This window comes from Chroicocephalus ridibundus, chromosome 11 (genome assembly GCF_963924245.1).
Source record: "Chroicocephalus ridibundus chromosome 11, bChrRid1.1, whole genome shotgun sequence".
Lineage (NCBI taxonomy): Eukaryota > Metazoa > Chordata > Aves > Charadriiformes > Laridae > Chroicocephalus > Chroicocephalus ridibundus.
In genome coordinates, this window is record NC_086294.1 from 17,110,134 (window position 1) to 17,128,200 (window position 18,067).

An 18,067-nucleotide genomic window follows, 5' to 3' on the forward strand; every position below is an offset into this window, starting at 1 on the left:
CTCAGAAAGACTCAACAGCAGAGCCAAAAATTCCTGGCTTTGAGTACTTCCAGTGCTGTGCTTGCTTTCTCTTAATTAAAGATGTATTGGTTTTGTTTTTCCTCCCTCTGGTTAGCGTCAGAGGCTGGTTGATTAGTAGTTGTGCTTTGCCTTTAGTTCTTTGTGGATTTCTGCAGTTCATGGTTTGGTTTTTATACTGATGGAGAGAATTTTGTAGGTCCCCTTGACTGGGTGGTACCAGCTGTAGCTTTGCTTGGGAGCGCAGGGACAGGGTAATGACAATACTGCCTGTTTATAAGGGGCTGAACTGCATGGGCATGGAAAAACCACCAGGAGCACTTCGAAGATGTATCAGGGAAAATATATTATTCATCTCACAAATCACTCTAACTACTGATCAAGGGAGCCAGTGTCCTAGATTGTTGTGGCATATGTAAATTCAAAGAGATAATAGGAGCTTGGATGGGTGGATCAGCAGAAAGGCAAAGTGAGAATCCACTGACAGTAGTATTTCCACTCCATGAGAGTTTATTTTTGAAAAGGATAATTTTTTTTTTTCTTTTCATATTAGGCAGTAGAATAAAGGCAAATATATTCAGCCAGGTCAAAAAGAACAAGATAATAGTTGTGGCACTGGGACACATTATCCTTGTTAATGAGTTATTAGAATTTTTTCTTAGAAAAGCAGTGACCCAGAAACTTTGTGTGAGCACGGGCACTTGCGTTCATTCACACGTGCATTGGTGAAAAGTTGTGGCCAAATAATATGACGGTTCTCCCTGAACTGTGACTGGGGGCAGATCAGAATGGCCTATGCTGCCCTCAGCATGTTCATACATTGTATTAAGATATTAAAGGCAATCGAAACACCATACCTTAAATGGCTGGCAGATTGCTGCTCAGGCAAGATGTTTTCTCTCCCGTGTTAAGGCACGGTGTGATTTTCCGGTTGGGATCACCTTGGGCTGAGCTGACTTGATCCATTCCCTTTGACTGCACAGCTCACAGGGACAGTGGAAACTCGGACTTTTCTCACTCTGTGTTTGTGGCACAACTGAGGATTGAGCCTTCTGAGGATTGAAATGTTTTAGCCTAATAAAGACTTGGGGGCTTGGCACTGGGAAGTCTGAATAAGCTACAGTTTACAAGAAATTCAGCCAGGCGACTTACCAGTGCCTTTTAGCAAGAGTCTGACACCGTAAGAACACTGCTGAGGAAGGAGGTTGTACATCCCACTTCTGCAAGCTTTGGAGTCAGAGACGCTGCTTACATAGAGCAGGAGTCCTCGCTTGGTAACGGCAGGCAGGCCCAGGCTGTGCTGAACAGAAGTAACACGCTTACGGTCGCAACGTAGTGCAGATGCCTAATGTTACATCGAGGGAGCTCCACCACTTGCCCCTGCCCCTGCGCTTCACCTCTCAGCCTCTTCTTTATTTAAAAGAATTTTAAGCTACTTGAAGCAAGGATTTCTCTTGCTGTACATTGTTACTGAAACGGGTCCTTTGTCTCAATAAAAGCTTTCAGTTTACTGCAATAAAAATAATAAAAGAACACATTTAAACATTGGTTGTACCACTGAGTTTTATAGGAACAGACTGGAAATACTCAGGCCCAATCTCAGCTTTTTCCTCTCATTATGAAGAGTTTTAAGTCTATGACTCTTATTTGGGAAAATACTTTATTATGGGAACTAAGAGAATTTATCTCTTTTCCTTGCAGTGTACATGCAGTGCAATGTTCTCAATGTGTGAGGATGAAGAGAGAAGCAGTAAAGTGGAAATGAGCAGAGCAGAAACCACAGGTACTGTTGTGCCTCCACACATATTCATAAATTGCTGAGCAGAGTCAGGGGCACCTTTGTATTTTTGGAGTTTCAAAGCAATGCGAGTTTCCAAGTTTCTTTACAGCCTATTCTGTAGATTTGTCGTTGTTGAAATCTCTATTACAAATAAAACTGAAGAACAAAGTACATACAGCTGAGCCTTTTTTTTTTTTAATTATTATTCTTATTTGACACTCACATTACAAAATTTAGAAACCATAGACAGTTCAGGCAAACTGTTAAAACACAGTATAAATTAGGGGGGTTTAATATATAAATTCTATACATAGGTAAGTTAGCTCGAACATGACTGACAAAAGGATTTCATAACAATCTTACCACAACTGTATAAAAAGGCATGGGAATAGGATGGGCACTACCATCATGAATGCAGGTTAAGACATTTTCCACAACAGCTATAAAGCGTAACAATGACCATGCTATTCTTGCGGTGTTTATGTGGGGTACAGTATGCATCTTACCATTAACATTTTGCAAGATCTATGTACAGTCACAAAATCATAACAGCCACTTTCAAGTAACTTTACTGTTTCCTGCCTGTGCAATTAATAAAGTGTCAATATTTGTTCTGAGGACTTCTAACAAAGCTACATGGTTTGAGTATTATGGATGGTAGAAGGATTTTAATTTGACTTGAAAATGCTAATTGGAACATGAATTTACTTAAAGAAAAAGATAACAGGAAAAGCACAGTGCCTCATAACTATTGCTTACATGATCAGTATATACCAGTCTTTTAATCCATTTTTATTTTCTAGCTTGATTCTTTTTAAAAAATAAAATGATAATTTAGTTCCCATTTTTCTAAGCACAGTTGTAAAAAGAAGTTACACCAGAAGAAATGTAAAATTAAAATTTTGATACCTTAATGGGGTAATTTTTTGAAAGGACGTGCTTCCCAGGTGACCCTGAACATGTTATTCAACCTTTGAAATTCTCAATCTGAAAGTAAGGACAGTTCTGCTCACCCGGTTTTACTCTGTGGTTTTAAGTCTGTGACTAAATGTTTTAGAATAGGTTGTTCTTGGAGTTTAGGTTTAAGACAGCTGGTACTGTCACTGTCCCTAAAAGTGAAAAAATCTTAAAATCTGATTTCTCACCTTTATAAGCTGATGAACACTTGTTAAGAGTTCTGAAACCCAGAGGATAATTTATTTCCATCTGTGTGTGTACTAACAATAGTCTTTTTAGAGACAGACTCCTAAGGGAAGTACTTGTACGTTTGCAAGAATCGTATCTTGAAGCATGTGAATTTAATAGCTTTCTGTGTGCATCTTTTACTAAGTTTTAATAATTAGGAGGATTCTATTGGAACAATTCCTCTAATTCAAGGCGAGGACAGACTGTAAGTGATAACCCAACTCGGGCTGTTATGGAAATACATATGATGTCAACTGTCCAGACTACAGCCTGCGTTTTCTCAACTCTGTTTCCCCATGGGCCAAACATCAAGAAACCATCTTATGCTTAGTTGTTTCAAAAATACTGGAATTTTAGAAGCATAATTAAATAATGAAAGCAGTGATGTAGTACTGACCAGTACCAGTTCATTGAGGAAGTCACATTTCTCTGAAAGGTAGCTGGACTATGGAATTTTCTGGTCAGAAGTCCATTAAACAGGCTTTGCACATTTCAGAAGGAAGTTTCCTGTACAGATATTTAACTTATAGGACGTATGAGCTCTGAACTCTAAGTCTTCTGCATTCAAGGCAGCCTGGGAACACTCTTGCACTGCAGTATTAGTCTGGGCTGGCAGTTTTAGGGCTACAGGGATGAAGGGAGGAGGACTCCTATTCTATCATGACAGCTCTGGAGTATTATTATAGAGCCCTTGTATGGCAGGGAACTAGAAAAATGTTCCTATGGCATTTTGCAAGAGCGAAATACCGCTTCTGTGGAGGGAAAGGCATCAAGGGAAGAGCGAGCAGTCTAAGCCACTCTGAATTTACAGCATTACAGTCTGTGTCTGCCCACAGCGCAAGGCAGGGGATCTAGACAGGAGTTACTCATACTTAGCTTTTTTCGGTAGCTGAGGTTATAGCCTGAGTTTCAGCGTCTTGCACCTGTGCAGAGCATATGAAATACCACGCATACAAGCTATTAGCTTCTTATCTACATCTTGCATAATATAAAAAATGCAGGATGTGATGCCTTGTATGAGCATTAGCTTAATGTATTGAGTATTTTTTGCAAATCTTAATATATGCAAAAAGAATTGTAAAAGAAATACCAAACAGATTATCCTACAGATCTGTTCCATCAAAAAAAAGGTAACTTGTTTGCTGCCTCCTCTGCTCAGCTCAGAGCTCAGCTGCTCCACACAGCAGCTAACAGTGGCTGCAGGGAAAGGGACACACGATCAGGCAGTGTGTTTTCTTTCCAATGTACCCAACATCAAAACAAAAGTATTGGTACAGCTTTCTGCATCCGTATTTCACTGTATTCTCTCCTGCCTCAGCCTGTCCAGCTGCCACTGATATTATTAGGAAGATATGCACACATATCTTGTTCCACTCTGCCACCATGCTGTGAAATATGAAAGTTAACAACCATCAATATATTTCTCATACTTTTTAAAAGTATTTATTTTTCCATGTTGCTTAGATCTTAACATCTCTGTCAACTAAGTAACAGATTCTTCACTGTTTCAAGTCCTCTAGAGGAACCTCTTTTAGTTCGAAAAATTTTCTTGTAATCATCCTGTTGGATGGATAAGGAAGTAGGCTTTGCCCCAGGTGAACTTCCAAGAACTTCTTACCTTTCAAAAGTGATGTGTCCCAGCATCAGCATCCTGTGTCCCAGCGCAGGCTCAGATATGAATTTGCATGTCAGCTTCGTACAGTATCACCTAATCCCCTCTGCATCCCCCCTGTTAGTGTATGTGCTGCCATATGGACACCAGATACGTGTGCGCTGTTCCCCAGCCACGGTTCAATAATGCCCTGCACCAACTACTGAGGTAATTTCACTCAACGGATAATGTTAAAGAGACAAAAGAAAGGAAAGTCTTTGGCCCACAGTTGAGCCTCTGAGCAGTGACAAAGGGGCTTTTCCCTGTTTCCTTGTCACTCCCTAATCCCACTCTGCAATTACAACAATGGAAATAATCAGTTCACAATAAAAGGGGTTTTAATTTCCAATAAAAGAGGCACCTGAGACAGTAAGGCTAATTTCTACCAGACTAAAAGGAAAAAAAAGGTTCTTAAAGCCAGAAAGTCAAATTTTGCTTTCAGACGTGAATTAATTCCTTGGATCAGATTTAGTCCTTGAATTCACTGCTGAAACTTCAACAGTATCAAAGAAAACTTTTGCTAAGGCTGGATTTTCACCCAATTAAGTGCAACCTGCCCATCTGAGAGTTGCACCCGGCTCAAAAGAAAGGCCAGGGACTATAATAGTTGTCAATGCAATTTAATCCCTATGAATAACTTAAAACTGTACTATAGTTAATAATTGCAGGACTGCTCCAAAGCCCATCAAAATCAATTGGAGTTTTTGGGATCAGTCTCATTCTATGGAACACAGTCATTGTTAGGCCAGATACTGGTAACTGTGTAACATTTCTACACTGATATGCATAACAATATCTTTTCTACTAACACGTCTTCTTTTTGCTAACTCCAATTACATAGTCAGCAATCTGAGCTCTGTTCTAAACTGGATTTACAGCTGCGTGCAAACCAGTGCTCACGTGCTTTAATAAAAGGTGCATAAACTATTGCAATAGAACACGACAGAGTAACCAAGGTATCAGCAAGGGACTGGCTTGATTTTAAGTGAGTGATTATCTTATCACCACTGACCACATTGTAAAATATTTTCAAGCTGAGAAAAATATCTCTATGCTTAAATTGTTTCTTATTTGAAGTGCTTTAGCAGCTGTGTCCACGCTTTGTTAAAGTGCCATCTCGGCAGTGGCTGGGATCACAGTCTGCTTCCAGATCTGCGTGTCCTCTATCCACACGGGGAGCTTCCAGCCAGCTGTACGACAGGATTGTGTTAACGGCCCAACAGAGGGAACGGCGAGATGCTAAACACAGCGTACTCTGGTGCACAGGGTTCTCGTGTGCTAGACTCATTTCAAGAGTTTTTTGCCCTCAAAATTCAGTCATGCCCAGCAGACCTACATCCATGCACCTTTAATTAGGTAATGTGATTGATGCTGATGTGAAATTGAGGGCAAGATGGTATGATTAAGCGTCTCTTGAAAGGCATTGAGCAAGTTAATCTACTGACTTCAACACAAGCTGAAGGCACACAATTCCCTCATTGTTTTTCACTGGGCTTTTTATCTACCCCATGTTGCAGAATGGCACACTCAAGAGATGAAAAAACAGGACTTTTGCTACAACTCTGATTACCCTAGAGGAGGTGCAGAAGAGATTTAATGTATTTGGGTCTTTTAAATTTTTCTGTATACACAGGAGCTAAGTGAATGCTTCGGAAAGGCTCTGTATCATATATTCACATCTTTCTAGCTTAGGGTTCGGATACTAACACTACAGACCTATCGGTCTAGTTTTGCTCTGTTCTCTCTGTGGCATTAGTTCAAGCAGCTGTCAGGGAGGCAAATCCCCTGAAAAAGGTGGAATTAGCAAGCCATGACATTACTACTAGCAACTTGTCTAGATGTTAGTCTGACTACATGCCTTACAGTGGCTTAGGGGTTGGTGTTAAGTGATACTGCTTTCTTTTCAGCATGGCAGGAGTTCTTCACATGTTTATAGCAAGAAAACATTAATTTTTGGAGGTGCTTTTTCTTGTTTTCATGTAATGTTAATACATTTTTTGAAGAAATCTATTCCCCAAATTGTCCTTTGTTTTCAGTTGTACTCGCACCTTGTAAAACCTTTTGGTGAGGCAAGACTCTAACCACTCTTGAGTCTGGAGCTGTACACCCTCATTAGGTCAAATATGAATTACAAATGCAACTGACAGCTGTAACCTTAAGGCTTTACATTGTTTCTATTTAAATCAATAGGATTTTAGCTACGAAATTATGTGAAGACGAGCTATGATTCCTAAAGTCCATTTTTTAAAAGTGCTGTCCTCTTGTTTTAAGTTGCCCTGTACTCTCATCTCCAAGTCACTTTGCAAAGAGCAGCCAGCATCTCTGGAGATCAAATATTACAGACCAATATGCCATGCACCTCTATAAAGCAACAACCGCCTCAGTATTCACCAAGAAATGAGGATGTTTAGCACCTCTGAAAAAAGAACTCTTAAATATGTGATGACATAAAGGCTTAAAGATAATTTAGTGCTTCGGACAGTCCCACTAAGCCCTTAATACCTACCTAAATCTGACCTTTAGGCTTCCATTTTGAGCACTGAAGTTTGAAAGTTTTGGACTATGATAGTGGTTTAGTTTGCAACAGTGATAAACTTTATGAGATCTAATTTAACTCGTACTTACAAAATTGCTTGAATTCATGGAAGGTGCCCAAGAATATAAAGTGTTACCATGAGAAATCACATTTTGATTCATCTTCAGGGTGTTATCATCTCGGCTGTACCAGCCTCTATTGGCTCATTAGAAAAGGAGTGAGGATTTGCATTTTAAAAAAGGGACCATCCACCTACATTGGTTTTCAGATAAATAAAAAACCATTTCCACTATGAAGTCACGCTGTGTCTGTTAAAAGGATGCAGACATTAAGAAAAAAATGACCATTTAGCAAACACACTTAAGCGTTAGCATTGTTGTAGATATGTTTATGGTTATTGCTCTGGATTGGGTTGGAATTTAAGAGGCTTTTAATGGCATCATTTTGGAAATGGTTCCTCTTGAAGGAATGACTATGTGTGAACGTTTCTCTGTATAGCTCTCAGCTCATGTACAAAAATTAACAAGCAGCATATTAACAGTATCACCAGAACAGCGATCATTCCCTGGCTAGAATGATGTACCATCCTTACACTTAAGTTCTTCTGTACAAAGCTTGAATGAACACATGGACATTTTTATGTTCCCCCTGCTTGAATTCATACGCTGACAGACCTATACGAAAAGGAGAATGGAAGTTCCGCTTCAAGCCCTACGTATGCAAGTCTAGAAGAAGCTGTCCTGCTCATCTCAGCAATTGCAGGAGCAGCAGATTCCAGGCGGCCATGATCCAGACTGCACAGGTTTTCACAGATGATAACCCAACGTAAGAACTGCCCTGCAAACACTACCAACCTTTAGTGTATCGCACAGAGCACGTCTCCGGCTGCTGCGCTCCCGATCTGCTCAACTGGCAGAGCTGCCCTCAGACACTGGCTCACCGATGCCTCGCATTTCAACAACTCGCTCAGGCATGGATAACTTTTGAGGCCTGGCAGAGGGCAGGAACGGTTCCAGTTTTCTGGCTAAATGCATAGGCCAACCCAGCCAGGTTTTGTGATTAGCCTAATTTTTCAAAACACTACAGCCACTTGCAATCACTCTATATTGAAATAAAAGGGTTACACGCTTCTGTGGTAGACAGAGAAAGACCGGAACGTCTGAGAAGGCCAGCATCAAGTCTGTAATAAACTGCAAAGTTCAATATCACGTGGCATTTAGGTTTCATTTAAGCTTTTTGAGGTCTTTTCTGGGGCAGATAGGAACATTCCTTCCACGCGTAATTAGTCTACTGTTAGGGCTTAGTTTTGAATCTAATATCCATATAGTTCATTATCATTTAATATATGTGTTACACTAGCACCTTGATTATTGTGTTGATTATTGTACAACTTTAAACACAAGACATAGTCCCTACTTCATATTATCTGTAAGGAAATGGTGAACGTGGTTTAGATCCTAAAAAATAAAAACGAGAAAAATGGTTATCTGCTCATGAATGACAAATTCTTTAGTGCATTCATTCTAGTCTGAAACCCTTTTGTCTTTTTAAAGCATACCACGTCGTTCCCAAATTCAGAGCAATCGGCCCTCGCTTCCTGTCCCCTTAGTATCACGTTGCAAAATAAACAGTACTGTATTAATTGGAACCTGATAGATTTTTTCATATGGTAATGCAGTATCTTTTTTTTAAGTGTGATAAAACCCTCTAAAAGATGCAACTCGGCATCAACAAAATTAGGGAATACGCTACATACATTAAATAGAGGTAAGTTGAGCCCAGAGTCATTTGCTTCTTCAGTTCAACATTAGACGTGGGCGGGGGTGGGGTGTCCTTAAGTAATACCGTCTACACTCTGTTCCCTCCTCAGATCTGCCAAGATTCACAGTAAGAAAAGCAACAACAGTGGTGGGAAGAATAACTAAGCAATAGTCATACTTCAGATTGTTCTCTCTAAAAATTCATGGGGTTTGTACGATTGTCCCATGCTGATGCGGTCTATATGTGACATACACGTATACGTATGAGTGAGCGATGTCAGTTTTCATCCGCGGGAAGCTTATACCTGTAGCAGTCAGTGCTTTGTTCAACAAGGCTGAGGGACTGCTAATGTAAGATTTAGTTCGTCTTTCTTCATTCAGCAATTAACCAGATTGCTGCTGTGTCTGTGTTTGATTTAATTTTACAATCCTCAGAGAGTTTAAAGAGCTGCTGTCTGAAGCACCTGCTTCTGAAATAGTAATGTGTATTTTTTGCTTTCCTTTTTTTATACTTCCGTTCTCTTTTGCAGTACCATGGTTCTCCACGCTCCTGGTTTTCTTATGTTTTCCTTCAGAGGCAAAAGTTACAGTGATCCTGACGCAGTTTGGGCACAGCCACAAATAGTCTGTTTGTCCTTCCTCTCTGTGTCTCGTAGGTAGAAAAGCGTCATTGTGCACACAGTTCTGTTGATTTCAGTGGATGAATCCAGTTCATCCATCATGTCAGGCAGTCAAAAAACCCAACAAAAATCTCAAAGAAAAAAAAATGTCTAAATCCCAAACAGGCATCTTTGGAATCAGTAGTGCAAAATGTTTGTGGATTTCTTTTCCTTGACCTACTGCAATAATCTCTTAATCTTCAAGTCTTTCCTAAAATAGTGGATCTGTAAATTTAAAGCATAAGAACAATGAAAAAAAGGCAAATATAAAGGTGTTTGGTTTTTTTTTTAAATCACTCTCTTCAGATTCTCACTTACACCGAACCATTGCACACCTCTCAGAAGATCCAGTTAACCTACGGCATTTTTCATCTACGTCAGGCCTCTCTCGCATGGGTCCAGCACTGGGTAAATGCAGTGTGGAGAGTGGAGAGTACTCTTTAAATGGTGGATAATTTGAGATTACGATTAGCTTTTATCAGTGCAGCCTCAGCTCTGAAGATTAGTTTTAACTGGAAAAGATCTCCAGCAGAGGTCACATTTTAAATACCAGCACTTTGCAAACTTTGACTATCAGTGTAGCATTTTGGAGGTACCTTAGAAATGAGCTGATAAAACGAGTGGTTACCTTAAGGATTTCCACCTGTCCTTCTCTGTCTGGTTTTCTGGACTTTCACTTTCATAGGAAGCCAGATACAAACCTGGAAAAAGTAAATATGTGTTATTTCCAAAGCAACAGTAACCCCCTGTATCTCTGCATTCTTGTATGTCCTATATTGTACCATAAAGCAAGAGAAACTTTAAAACTTCATGGTCCGCCCAGTAGCTGGTAATCAGTAGGACGCTGATGTTTAGCTCACGTGGCTACCTTTGGAAAGCTGTTAGGTTGATTTTATTGCAACAGTAAAAGAGCCCAGAGTTAAAATCTGTCAGCGTGACCTTCTTATAATACGAAGCACTTAAACGGTCTCTGGTTTTGCAGATAGAGGTCTAGGCCTGTTTACTCCATCACAGCACTGCTGCCAAAGTGTTATATAAACATTAAAAAAGAGGGACAGGGAGAGCTGACAGCTAAACAAACAGACTTTTTAAAAGTAAGGCTCTTCCCATCACTTAACACAACGCTATCTTCCTCAATCTTTTTAAAGCTTATGGGGGCACGGTATCTTAAACGGATACAAAACACCCTCAAGGTAAGAATGAGTTACAGAAACCAGAGAAAGAACACAGCAGAAGAAAATAAACAAGTCTCTCTTTTTTCTGCAAAACTTTGCACTGTAGGATGCATTTTATGACACACCAAAATGTGTTTAGGCTGTAGAGTCTCCTCTGCAAAAGCTGGCGGTGCATTAATATCTCACTGTCTTCGCAGATTTTTTTTTTTTTTTTAATTTAAGTAAGCTGTGACTTGCATTTCACACGCATTTCTTCACTTGACTGTTTAGCCATGCTTTATTCTTTAAAGCTGGAACCATGTCAGTATTCAAGTCTGCGCTACAGTTCAATTGCATTTTAATATTCCAGTGTGGGCCCACCATCCCGCCGCGCTGTAACAAGCACAGCACAGCTGCGTTTCACGTGCCGCTGCTGCATCTCGCCAATATCTTGGCCCACCTTTTGCTCGGGGCAGGTCTGTCTGCTCTGCGCGTCCCCTGGGGAACAGGGAGCTCTACTGTGGCTCCTGCACAGGGCATCTCGTGCAAGCAGGGTGAATACAGGGGAGGGCAGGAGAGAGAAAATCTGCAAACGGTTAGTGGGTTGAGGTCACCCTTTTTTGGTCCATCAGCCTGAAAACTGAACGTTTATCCCTGACTTTCACTTTCTGTCCCTTCAGAGCCTAAAACCAGAACAAATGCCTCCATCCTATCTCCTTTTGGTATGTATTACTTTAGTCATATTAATTGTTCTATTTTGGCAGCCATTCTTAGGATTTAGGCAGGATTTTTGAAGCAGTATTTTGTGTTCTGAAGTAGTCTGTGAAATAAAACCTGTCAGGTCTGATTAACTTGGATTTAGTACAGAAAAATGCCTATAGAATCAAGAAAAAATAAACCCAACACCAGTATAGCTTATGGGAATATAGCTACAGACAATTCTGTGCGTGACAATGTACCGAGAGGCAAATGACATAAAGCAATGTGAAATGACACAGTCTGACATGCTGGATACCAAATTGAAGAGGACAGATAAGTATAAAAAGACAATCAGAGAAATAATGCCAGACCAGGGCTTTCATAGCTACAGCTTAAATTAATTACTAGAAAAGATTTTCTTAAAAATTCTTTTCGGTAGCTAACATTTTTCTTTGGTGCAGGGGGAGAGGTCAGCTGGACTACCATCGCCCTGGGCTGCGTTCACTGAAGAGATGACAGTGTTGGTTTGCGGAAGAGATTAGTTCTGGCTCCATCAGTCACAGAGTGAGTGGCTAAGGGACAGCTGACATTCACAGCGCTCCACGACACGGTTGTGTGGCCTCTTTTTGTGATTATAAAAGTAGGGCTGCAATGGCGACTGCCTAGACAGTGCCTTATAGAGAAGTTACGGACAAGAGAAAAGCAATCAGGCAGCGGCTTCAGGAGCTAGAAGGTTATATTTGCAAAACCACGTTGATAGGCTGGGGATAAACAAGCCACATGACAGCAACGCTAGGAAAGAACCAGGACTGGTCAGTGGGAGACATCACCAAAGCATGGATCAGGCTGTTAATTAGTAGTGATGGAGAGACGTATTTTCAGTGATTAGAGATTGTACATAGTCTTACCATCTTCAGTAAAAATGGGAGCAGTATGCAAGTAGTGGATGATGTTAGGGTCTTGTTCAAAGGGACATTCCACTTGCTTCCATGTTATAAATTCTCCTACTTGCTTAGCCAGTTCCAGAAATTTCTGTAAACATAAACCCATTCCGCTCAGATACAGTAAGGTTATCTCACTAAAACAACAACATCCAAGCAGAAGACTGAGATCCAGGATCCCTCGTGCCAAACCACAAGGACATTTGGAGAAAAGACCCATGTATGTTTTGGGTGGGTACGTTTTCCCAGTTCATTTACAGGGGAAAGAGAGAGGAAAGGGTGCATTACATTTCTTCTTACAAGATGTCTCTGTTTGTACTTAAAGGAAAATGCATCCGTGAAAAAAGGTATAGGTTACACATATGTACTTGAGAATAGAGGCCACCAACTTTGATGGAACAGGAGGGAGCAGAATTAGATATTAATTACATAAAATGGAGTGACTCCAACGCCTCACAACTCTTTAGGCCTTCTAACAGTTCTGATATAATTTAGGGCGATGCCCCAGGCTCAGTGTTTTATGGGTTATTCAGTGTCTCACAATGCCAATAACTGAAGGAGAAATTTAATGCAACCAAAGACATGCTGAAGAAATGACTTACAAAGAATTAAGAGAGCTCAGGAACTATTTTCTCCTTGACCCTGGGCATTTCTTTGGGAAGCACCACATCTCTGCCCCTCCAGCAGAGGGCAGGAACACAGCCATCGCGATGCACAGCACAACGCAGAACACCTGCGTGCCTGCACGCTGCCACTGCCAGCAAGTTGTACCGGTGTAAAACCATCCACTCCGGCAGAGAACTGGGCTTACTCGGGACACCTGACTAACGCTACCTGGTGCCAGGGCTGGGGGGAATACAATCCTTCTACGGCATTTAACATAAATTCTTCTGTGTAAAACCTACAAGCAGGAGATAATACATTTGAATCCTTACCTCAGCAGCGTGACATTTACCTCATGGACACAGTGACTGTAGTCTATATGCAGTTCTGCTCGTATTCTAATTTTTCTTTAATGACCACAAGTAATTTGAAATTTCTTTTTTGAAATTATTTGAAAATAAAGAAATTTCTTTAAAGACCACAAGTCTTGCTTTGCCAAACCTCCTTATTAAAAATGAGAAAGGGCTAAAAAGGCAGATAAAATAAAGTATAAAGCATCTTATACTGATTTATTTATGTAAGAAAAATATTTTCCCATGTTTTCTGAAAAAGTCGTCTTCCCCTCCAAGCCATAAGCATAGTCATTTATACTGCTGACACTGTATTTCTAGCAGCCAACAGACATCAAGCAAGGTAGGATGATCTGCTTGTAATGTTTACATAAAATATACATATTAATTCTTTAAAAAAAAAAACATTCTGGGATTGGTTTAACCTTCATGAAGTCTCTTGAGATCGTCCATTTTGGCATATTCAGTCTTTGCTGGCCTGCGCTGAAATCGCAGGCAAACAGTTTCAGATAGCGCTATCAGAATGGGATAGATAAAAACATTTTTCAGATCTTACTTCAAAGTTGACATGTCCATTTGGAAGGCGATTAGCACACCCTTCATTCAAAAAATAAATGTCTTTGATCAATAGGCTGAAGAAGGGGATCACAATCTGTGAAGAGAAATGACATAACTATTATCTTTCCAGTTCGGTATTTTCTCTGCATGAAAGAAGAACTCAATCAGGAGAGAGGAGAAAAAAGAAATATTAACTTTTCAGTGTACTACGCACTTAGAAAGCAGTACAGCGACAGGCAAGCAAAAGGGCAGTGGGGCACAGAGACACCTTCAGCCATCAGGAGAACATATGCTGAAATTAATATGAACTGAACACGATGTTCACGAGCAGAATAACATGACTAAGAAAATGCTAATAATCCAGTGTATTATCAACAGCATCGCTGCCTGATGACAAGATCAGACAGCAAAGAGCAAAATAAAATTGCAGAACTCTTCTTTCTCTTTCGGGTCTTTACAAACAAAGATGCTGAATATACAGATTGAGCAATTTAAAGACAGCTGGAAAGCAAAGAACCAGTATTGTCCCTGAACAAGGAAAGACAGAATAAAATTTGATGACCAAGGGCTTGTCTGCAAACAGTGAATCAGGAGCTGCTTCATTTTCAACAGCTCCACGCATGGCTGCCTCTTGAGGATGTAATTTCCTTTCTGGTATCTAATTAGTACAACCTGCTCCTCCAAATTAACCTGCAGACAGTAGGATTGAAAATATTACGCTGGTGACAGGAAACTGCCAACAGTAGCCACAGAGATCATTGTGGCACTCAAAATAAGCCCGGGGCATCATCCAGGGCAAAGTGGTGATCCAAGCCTTCTCTCTACGCCATCACAGTCAGATCATCATTTGCTATAAAAAAAGTCTACTTCTAGGTAAGACTCTTGAAATTAATGGAATTACAGCAGGATAAATTTGCTGCCAGATGTTGTACAGCAGGAAGCAGCAACAGCGCTCCCGAAGCGCATCCCCAGCACTTCAGCAGCGACCCCACGTGCAGCAGACTCCCTCCGTGTCCTCTTGTGTCACAACTCAAAGGGGACAGAAAGAGAACACAAAGGGCCAGTCCGTGACAAAGCTGACCCCCGGGGCTTTGGGATTCGATATTCAAATCGGAGTCCACCCACCTCTTCAGCAGTGGCCCTGTGACAGAAAAAGGACACTTGCAGGGTTTGAGCTATATGGGCGGCAGCCACCCCTGTGAGCATCTGGCAGCAACACTTGTCTTTTAAGCCATTAAGTATAAACATAATCACCATGAACTTAAAGGAAAGCGCATCACATGGTAGAGTGTCCAAATGTTTCCACTGGCCTATTTGTGAATTAACTGAACTGTAGCTCGTTAAGTGTGCAGCAAAGTTAAAGTGCCTTCACGGCACGCAAGACCGGCCAAGGGAGCTGGTGACAACAAAGCAATCCTCTAGCTAAGGATTTAATGTCATACTGTTACTCCATCTCATGCTGTACATCAGCTGTAATGGGATATGGAATGGACCTAGAACAGGACGGCAGCTGTTATTTTCCAGTCTACAGCCTTCATGATGCAACAGCGAGTGCGAGCAAGTCATAGACGCGAAAACACTGAGGCAAGGAGTCTACAAGCCACTACCAATTCTTGCAGTGAAAAAAGAAGCCGATTTCTGTTTCAGCTAAAATACCACGTGCAGTAAACTGCTGAAGATCTGCGTCTCAGCTGGCTTTTTTATGGGATAGCCATAGATTAACTCTGTAATGTCAGTGCAATAGCCATAAAAAAGCCTGTACTGACACTCAAGGAGTCACTGGTGTTATACATCCTACTGATATAATACAGGAATGGAAGCAAAGCACAGCCTAACCCCCCGAAACGCTGAGCCCTCCTATCAGGGTGAGGTGGAGCAATTTCTAGTCAAACTGAGCTAAGTGCGTTTCAGGGTTCATTTTTATATCACCCAAACTAGATCAATCAACCTAAGGTAAAGAATACACTTCAGTCTATGTGGTTTGTTTTCTACCAAAAATGACGATAACTGTAACCAGCGTGGTCTTAAGAAGGCGGAAGGAGAGAGAGGGCTGGAGGCAAACACTGATCCCCAGCTAGAAATTACTGCCAGATTCTGTCTACATATTTTTTGCAGGCAGATGCCAGCTTGTTCTACCCTGCTCCGCACTGCCCGGGAGCCAGGTCACCATCGTTAGTGGTACTAAACATAAACGAAACGCCTTGCTGAGAGGGAAGGTATATACGAATGTGGGCTCAGTGCCACGCTAATACAGCTACAAAGCCACCAGTCAGCTCAGAGCACAGGTAGAGCTTGTTCTCATCTGCATCCCAAAAGCATCAGACATACCCTAGGATACCAATTTTCTACACATTTGCACGGAATTGCTGCCTTTGGGTCACCATTAATTTCCCCAATAAAAATATGTTACCCTGTATGTTTTGTTTTCCAAATTTCTGTAGGAAAAGCAACAAAAGTGGATATAGTTACACTCTAACGTTGGCTTCAATCCAGGCACTTCGCTAGCATAAAAACTGGGTTAGTGCCAGAAACTCCTATTTCACTCCCTTCTGATTCCCCCCCCGCCATGCCATCCAACCCACCCACACGCCGAAGGACAATCGCCTCCCGCAGAAAGCAGCAAGCTAATGAGATCAGACGTGTTCTTCCTCCACAGTATCAGACAGCAACACCACACAGCACCGCACTGTACACACTCCCAACATTTCAATGCCAGAGACATGTCATTAGCACAATGTAGGGTTTCCCAGCGGAACGACTTAATTTTGGAGGTGGCATAGGTCGGCTGACTGCATAGATAAAACCAGATTTAGTTCCTAACAAGTACATCCCCCGGAATTCTGAGTGGGACATCATCCCTTCTTCATTACCAGCTCGCTCACCCTGCACTTCGGCAGGTTTCTTTCTGCCGCTGGACTGCATGTCTCAGCTCTGAGAGCTGCCTCGCCGTCCTTTTACAAACCCGCTCCTGAACGAGTAGCGATAACTGTGCTGTCTGCACACCGAGAGAAGGGCTGGATCAGAACAGTGTGGACTGAGGTCAGGGATCCTCCTTGGGTATATTGAGATGCTTCTCCTACAACCTGTGCTGCAGTCTGAGGATGGGGACAGAGCAGGTCGGGCAGTGCTCTTCATGCCCCCAGGCTGGTGGCACATGGGGCATTTGGGTGAGATGTGTGCAGAGGAGGAGGAGGGGGAGTGTCCCAGGTCACTGGCTCACCCTGGCGCCCTCTGAGGATATAATTTAGCCCCTGAGCTGTGCTTCTGTTCAGGTGCTGGGCAAAACTCAGCAGCCAAGACACCAGTCCTCCGGAGAGAAGAAAGTAACGTTTCTGGTGAGTGTGCCAGTTAAATGCTAGCTCCTCTGAGCCTACAGGCAGTTTTTCTTCCTGTGAGACATAACCCGCTGCTTGGTCTGTTGGTCTGCGACACGAGCGCTCCCTCCAGAGCGCCTTCTCAAGCAGATGGACTGAGGCCTGAAGGCTCCATCTGAGCTTTGGGGTGGCCCCTTCTTGAGAAGAGGGGTGCAGGGGACTGGGATCTCAAACTCTTGTAAGCACAATTCCGTTTGAAGATAAAAAAATTTTCTCCAGAGTGAGCTTTGCTACAAGTTTGCCAAGAAACAACATAACATTTTCTATCAAAAAAAGTGATCGTGTTCTTTCAATTGTATTCAAACTCATTAAAACAATAACTGATAATCTTGTTTACAGAAAGAAACAAAATCCCTTAATTCCTACAGCAAGAATTACAGTATCTGACACTGTAAAATACCCAGTGTGAGTAGCTACCAAATCATATGCTTAAGCATTTTCTTGAACTAATGTTATCTACACAAGGGAAACAGAATATGGGCTTTTTCTTATGTAAAATAGATACCTTTCAATCTAATAACCTCTCTGCCCTCGGTCTTAACCAGGTAGGGGTAGAGATCTGACAGAGATTGCCAACTTCCACAGGAAATTAAGTCAAACAACAAAGCAACTGGTTGGAGTATATACGATGGTCGCAGAAGAACTAAACTGCAGAAGCATCCCACACTGACAGGCCCTCGCTGCAATGGGCGAGTTAAAAGAATTTCTCTGCCAGTCACAAAGATCCAAAGCCGTCGTCTCGTCTTTGCAGGGAAGTGCTTTTCAGAACAACTCAGCGTATTCCCATTGCAGCTGAGTC

The 18,067-nt window shown here is 41.6% G+C and overlaps 1 protein-coding gene across 4 annotated transcripts in view; it reads right to left on the reverse strand.

Moving 5' to 3' along the window:
* Nucleotides 1-8,315: 8,315 nt before the first annotated feature.
* RASGEF1C (RasGEF domain family member 1C) overlaps nucleotides 8,316-18,067 on the reverse strand; it is a 75,211-nt gene continuing 65,459 nt past the window's right edge. For all 4 annotated transcript variants that reach the window (XM_063348829.1, XM_063348828.1, XM_063348830.1 and 1 more), the window contains exons 11-14: nucleotides 13,893-13,988; nucleotides 12,351-12,474; nucleotides 10,218-10,290; nucleotides 8,316-9,814 (exon numbers count right to left, since the gene is read on the reverse strand). In XM_063348829.1, the coding sequence (XP_063204899.1) occupies nucleotides 9,790-9,814; nucleotides 10,218-10,290; nucleotides 12,351-12,474; nucleotides 13,893-13,988 (318 nt within the window). In that variant the 3' untranslated portion in view covers nucleotides 8,316-9,789. The remainder of the gene's footprint in view (nucleotides 9,815-10,217; nucleotides 10,291-12,350; nucleotides 12,475-13,892; nucleotides 13,989-18,067) is intronic.